This window comes from Spodoptera frugiperda, chromosome 3, assembly GCF_023101765.2.
Source record: "Spodoptera frugiperda isolate SF20-4 chromosome 3, AGI-APGP_CSIRO_Sfru_2.0, whole genome shotgun sequence".
In the NCBI taxonomy this organism is placed as follows: Eukaryota; Metazoa; Arthropoda; class Insecta; order Lepidoptera; family Noctuidae; genus Spodoptera; species Spodoptera frugiperda.
The window spans coordinates 6,727,385-6,733,906 of NC_064214.1; the positions used below are offsets into that span (position 1 = coordinate 6,727,385).

General features: G+C 45.4%; 1 protein-coding gene across 4 annotated transcripts; it reads left to right on the plus strand.

Annotated features, from left to right (window-relative positions):
* Window positions 1-318: 318 nt before the first annotated feature.
* On the plus strand, window positions 319-6,269 carry LOC118274125 (poly(U)-binding-splicing factor half pint). 4 transcript variants are annotated; one of them, XM_035591505.2, is made up of 8 exons: window positions 319-543; window positions 3,222-3,420; window positions 3,849-3,905; window positions 3,979-4,198; window positions 4,449-4,652; window positions 4,753-4,893; window positions 4,982-5,892; window positions 6,080-6,269. In XM_035591505.2, exons 1-8 carry the CDS (start codon window positions 535-537, stop codon window positions 6,187-6,189), a joined length of 1,851 nt encoding a protein of 616 aa, XP_035447398.2. In that variant the 5' UTR covers window positions 319-534; the 3' UTR covers window positions 6,190-6,269. The 4 variants fall into 4 exon arrangements, with proteins under 4 accessions (XP_035447398.2, XP_050562743.1, XP_050562750.1 ...); XM_050706786.1 differs by having other exon boundaries at window positions 322-427; window positions 3,228-3,420; XM_050706793.1 differs by lacking the exon at window positions 319-543 and adding an exon at window positions 3,540-3,635 and having other exon boundaries at window positions 3,274-3,420.
* The last annotated feature ends 253 nt before the right edge of the window (window positions 6,270-6,522 follow it).

The following is a 6,522-nucleotide window of genomic DNA, read 5'->3' on the forward strand; positions in this document are numbered from 1 at the left end:
ACTAGTCAAATTGAGAAAATCTTTTTTTAAGCCTGTTAAAATTATGAATATTTTTAAAAAGAAAAATGAGTGCATTTCTAAAGATGTAAATGCTTATTTGCTTTAATGTGTTTTGAATATTTTATTATAATACTGTATGTCTGGTAAGCAATGAATAATATATAAAAGTGATTTTTAAATATAATATTTGCATGCCTACATTTTTTTTGTAATCCTGTTTTTTTGTTTCTTCAAGTTGGCAACATTGCTTCCGTAATTCTATTATCTGTAATTCATTCATTCGATCATTCATTCGGTCATGTCATGTCATTGATCATTATTCAATTCATTTCATTCCCTACCTGTGCGTTGTACGGTTGTTGTATCTCGTAATAATTATTTGCTTGGGTCCGGTGTGGCATCGGTGTGGTGTTGTGAGCTTAGCGTGGTATTATTTTTTGATGAAATCAAAATTACATTTGGTGGATTTATAGTTTTGTTTGTAAATTAGTGTTTATTGTGAATCACGTTACTAATAAAGCCTTATAAACAATTATGGAATTGGTAAGTAAACTTCAGGATTATTTAGTTTGACAGATCCAAATATTAGTGACTCTTCATCAATGCCATCAATTTGGAAGTTACTAACCTAGAAAAGTGATTATGTTGTCTTTTCCATTAATATTATGTATGTCTTTTGGATGGAAATCGCCCGAGTAAGAGAATAGGTTAATGAGAACTGTAAGTGATGCTTAAATTCACACAAACAGCTAATGGTATATTCTGCATAGTTTTACTTGGTACAGAAGTCTCTTTGGTTTCACAGTAATTTAAATTTATTTGTAAATGCCTAGCTCGTGCCGGTGGTGGCGTCGTTACTTCTGTTAAAGCATCATGTGTTATTATAATTTTTGGTTGTACGGATTTTCATTCTAATGTGTTTACGATTTTGGGTAAATTCTGAAATTGACAAAATATTAGTATAGATCACATACTATAACAAACTTGTTCAGTAAAATTTCATCGTTTTCTATTTCATTGCACAAGTGATAACCTACAATTAGGTTAACTGTATATTTTGCTAAGTACCTTATTACTACTAAATATACCACGCATGTTTTTTTACTACAATGAAACATTTCGTAATAAGTCAAAAAGTGAAATCTATAACAGTACTCAAGTTTATAAATAAATATTATAGATTTGAACATTGACAGCTAATAAGTGTTGAATGGTTAAAGCAAGTTGTTTGTATGTCCCACCTATTAGTAAAATAACTACTCATGATGAGTTACTAGCAATTTCAAAGTAAATTAAATATTATAGATGACTAGCTGTACAATGTTATTAGGTGAAAGATAAAATTTATGTTTTATTGATACTTGTCGTTCTATGTGGAGGACCAAGGGGGAGGCCTTTGTTCAGCAGTGGACGTCTCTCGGCTGATGATGATGATGATGATACTTGACTTACCCGGAGAACATAGTTTTACCATTTGAGCTATTGGAATGGAGTTCAAGTTATAAGTAGTTAACATAGTGGAGGAGTTTTGCTACAAACATTGTGACACAAGAATGTTTGAAGTGTAGATTTATTCAGACTCTTTAGTTAAGATTTATACTAACTACTCCTAGTTTCACCCACTGCTCGGCTTCTAATGATTGTAGCATGATGTTTCATAGCCAATCTATGAACAGAATTATAATTCTGTCAGCAATGCTTGCTATAAACTCAGATATCTATGAACAATTTTTTTTAATTACCAAAGTCATTGGCAAAACATGCTGTTTGAAAATATAGATTTCTATTATCAATACTTTCTGCATTAAGTTGTGTTAAAAAAATCAATTTCCAGACATATATGTTAGTTAACTTCCATACTCATACTTTTCATAGAAAATCTGGCTATTATAAGGGCAGGCACTAACTGCCAGCATGAAACAGTATGGTACGGCAAAGTTGTAACTTCTGCAGCAGTCATGGCAGTTGTGGTATTTTAGCAAATTGGCATGATATATACCATGACACACCTATACATACGACATTTTTTTCAGGCTTACTTTGGCATGTCGTCACATAATTCGGTGTGCCCCGCTGGCCAGTCAGTGAGCACCGTCACTTCATCTACTACTCAGTTTCTAGTAATAAAAGTGTGATGTTTTAGCCTATAATAACCATCCTCAATAAATGGGAGTACATAATACAAAAATTAAAACTAGAATGTGTTGTGCAGTGTCTGGCTGTAGCTTATCATCACCATGAAATCAGCCACAAGTTTAAATACCACAAACCAGAAACTAGAATGATTGCATTATAGTCAGTAAATATTTTACCTGGATTCTGTATTTGTATTATTAATTACCTATTTCAATAATTAGGTTAAGCTCTTTAGCTTATATAAATGATGTAAACTCATTTAGTTTGTTTCTTTGAAATCATTTGTTTAATCAAATTAAATATTCAGTATGCTATGATTTTTTACCAGTTACTTTTTGTAATTTTGTTTTGTAGATAAAGTTATCTCGCATAGCTAATTTCAATATTTTTACTTTCTAAGCATTGGTTACTTTTTTGTGAAGTACCTATGTAGCACAAGCAGAATAACTTTGTTCATTGACATATACATTTTTAGGCATAGACTGAGAATCCTAGACACCAGCAATGTGTGTCACTGAATGGGACAAAAAATCTATGTCTCTATGATGTCATCCATAATTCGGGGTTACTGCGATACTATAGAAAATGATACATAATTATGTAAACTGAAAAGAAATAACCTACTACTTCATTGATTTTATCAGCCTAGTGTTAACATGTACGGGGATAATTAACACTTAATTAGTTATAACAATAAAAAGTATCGAAATAGTTTTCGAATTTATGCACAGGTTGATTTTTATTTTACATAATGGAATTAACTACTGGTTTGAATTGAAACATTATTTTTGAGTTGGATACTTAGTTCGTTTATCGAGGAAGAAGCTTTTTATCATTACGCTGCCATCAATAGGAGCTGAACAGTAGGTGGGTGGAACTGCATGGGAGTAGGTAGTCGATGAATAAAGTTTATTTGAATTAAAGCCTAGGCCCGGATTTTTAGCCCGTGTACCTAATATTCACGAATCACATCACTTTCACAGTTGTGAATCGTCCAACATTAAATCGTCCAGCATATTGGAAAGAGTTTAGTTCATTCCTGTCAGCTTCCTGTCACCTTCAGTAAAGTGTGTCGTTGTTTCCAGTTGCAGGGCGGCAACCCCGGAGCGCTGCAGCCGCCGCTCCCCCCGGGGATGATGGCGCCACCCGCCGCGCCCGGCCTGGCCGTGCCCGGCCTGGCGGGGCTACCCACGCTGGCCGGGTTGCCCGGGTTGACGGCCGGCTTGCCCGGGCTGGCGGCCGGCCTGCCCGCCGGCCTGCCCGGCCTGCCCGGTGGACTGCCCGGTGAGTAGCGCCCGCAGCGCAGGAGGCGGGCAGCGCGGCCTCGGAGTCTCTCCCGAACCAATTCGTTGTGTCGATTCGAAACCGTCCTCAGTGATCAGTGTTTCTGCTTTCTGTTTCAGGCTAGATATAAGTTAGGTTATTGCTATACGCTAGGGCGCGCCGGTGACGCGTCGGCAGCGGCTGCGGCGCCGGCTGCTCCTCGCCGCTCTCACAATGTACCTACTTCATTATACCGCATTGTTCCCCGCGAGCCAGGGCGCGCGCCCCGCGGCCCGGCGGTACACCCGGCCAGTGCGCCCGTCCATGTCCGCCCGGCCGCGGGGCGCGCGCGGCGTGCCAGCGATGTGTGTCTGCGCGAGTGCCTGCGTCCACTACTGTTTGCCACTTGGACGCAATCGACACTGACTAATCGAGATTCGCATTTACAGGTGGCTTCCCTTCGGCGCCCATCTACGACTTGCAGCAGGTCGGAGATGTGTTCACAGGTGAGTGGTCGCGGATAATGAGAACCGCTCGCGTCGGGAACCGTGTCGCATTCTAAACGTTACGCCGTTGCAGGTCCGGGCGCGAAGTGCTCGACGCTGCCCGCCATACTGGGCGGCTCGCTGCCGCGGCTGTCGTCGGAGCAGGCCGAGGCGGTGGCGCGCGCCAAGAAGTACGCCATGGAGCAGAGCATCAAGATGGTGCTGATGAAGCAGACCCTGGCGCACCAGCAGCAACAGATGGCGTCGCAGCGGACGCAGGTCCAGAGGCAACAGGCGCTCGCTCTCATGTGCAGGTAGATATATATTTATATATATACAGTGTATGTATGTGTATATTATGCGCGTGTGTGTGTATATTATACACATACACGCGCGCGTACATATGCACAGATTAGTATGATGACAGCGATATGTTAGAGGTTCCCGCTATGGGCTGGTCGAGCCTGTGATTTTTTGTGCTGAAAAGATCTGACTACAGTTTGATAATGATTATGGGTAAAATACTTAATTCGTGTAATTTCAATGTGCCATGTTTTTCTTCAGAGTATATGTGGGCTCGATATCATTTGAGTTGAAGGAGGACACGATCCGGCAGGCATTCCTTCCGTTCGGGCCGATCAAGTCGATCAACATGTCGTGGGACCCCGTCACACAGAAGCACAAAGGTTTCGCGTTCGTCGAGTACGAGATCCCCGAAGCAGCGCAGCTCAGCCTCGAACAGATGAACGGAGTCATGCTGGGCGGCAGGTGATTACCACTTCTACTTAACTCATACACATAACTACATTCTGTTGTAAACAATCTTGTCCTGTTAGTACTGTTCTAACCGAATGTCTTGCTTCGCCAGGAACATCAAAGTGGTCGGCCGACCCTCGAACATGCCGCAGGCGCAAGCTGTCATTGATGAGATCCAGGAGGAAGCCAAACAGTACAACCGCATATATGTTGCATCCATCCACCCGGAGCTCACTGAAGATGATATTAAAAAGTAAGTAACTTTTTTACAACTTTTGTGTTGATCATAACTTGTGGAAAAAAAAAACAATTTAATCAATATCTATTTAATTTTTTCGTAGTGTTTTTGAAGCTTTCGGGCCGATCACATATTGCAAACTGGCGTACGGCGCGTCCGCGCACAAGCACAAAGGTTACGGGTTCATAGAATACGCCACGCTGCCCGCCGCGCTCGAGGCCATCGCGTCCATGAACCTGTTCGACCTCGGCGGCCAGTACCTGCGCGTGGGCCGCGCCATCACGCCGCCCAACGCGCTGGCCGGCCCGCCGCAGCCCTCCGCCATGCCCACGGCCGCCGCCGTCGCCGCCGCCGCCGCCACCGCCAAGATCCAGGCCATGGACGCCGTCGCCAGCAACGCCGTCGCGCTCGGCCTCACCAAGCTCAACGCGCTCGGCGTGTCCCCCGCCGCCGCGCTGCCCTCGCTGGCCGCCGCGCTGCCCGCCGCGCTGCCCGGCGCGCTGGCCGGGCTGCCCACGCTGCCCACGCTGCCCACGCTGCCCGCGATGCCGGCCATGCCCGCGCTGCCGGCGATGCCCGCGCTGCCGGCGGGCGCGGCGCCGCTGCCGCCGCCGGGCGTGGTGATCCCGGCCGCGCCACGCGAGGCGGGCGGACCGGGCGGGCCGGGCGGGCCGGCCGGGGCCGAGGCGGGCCAGCAGGCGGCGCTGCAGCGCAAGTTGCTGGACTCGTCGCCCGACACGCTGCAGCAGCAGGAGTCGCTGAGTATCTCGGGGCAGTCGGCGCGCCACCTGGTCATGCAGCGCCTCATGCGGCGCCGCGCCTCGCGGACCGTGCTGCTCTGCAACATGGTGGAGGCCGAGGAGGTGGACGAGGCGCTGCACCACGAGATACAGGAGGAGTGCTCCAAGTGGGGCCGCGTGGAGAGACTCGTCATCTACAACGAGAGACAGAACGAGGACGACGACCCCGCGCACGCCAACGTCAAGATCTTCGTACAGTTCGCCGAGCCCGACGGTGAGTGCCACGTACATCGATATTATTCAGTGAAAGAGGCACATGATAGTCCTACTTTTTATTTTCATATTGAAATTTTCTGAGAACCACACTTACATAATTCAGAAATGTTGTACTAGTTTAGTGTAGCACTCGTATTCATGAAACATTTATGTACGTCTCACAATAAAGTTTGATTGTTCCACAGAGGCCATGGCGGCGGCGGGCGCGCTGAACGGTCGCTACTTCGGCGGGCGCACGGTGCGCGCCGCGCTGTACGACCAGGACCTGTTCGACCACGGCGACCTGTCCGGCTAGCTACGCCCGCCTCGCTACCGCGGGGACTATACATAACTTCTAATGTGATAATTCTTTCGATTAAATACTGCTCATTTGTATGCCTCGCTTTTTCTTTTCCTCATCCCTGGCCTAGACATAGTAGTATTTCCTGCCAACGTACGTGTACATGTAGCATTTCAATATTCCCTGTGAGTGAAACGAAAAAAGTAAAAAAACAGATATGATATTATGATAATGAAAATATGACGCGATTGTTTTAAAGTACGTACTCACACATGAGTACTTCGAGATAGCACGATCGATGACGACTGTTAAAAATGACATCTGTTAACATGACAAGAACATCTGTCA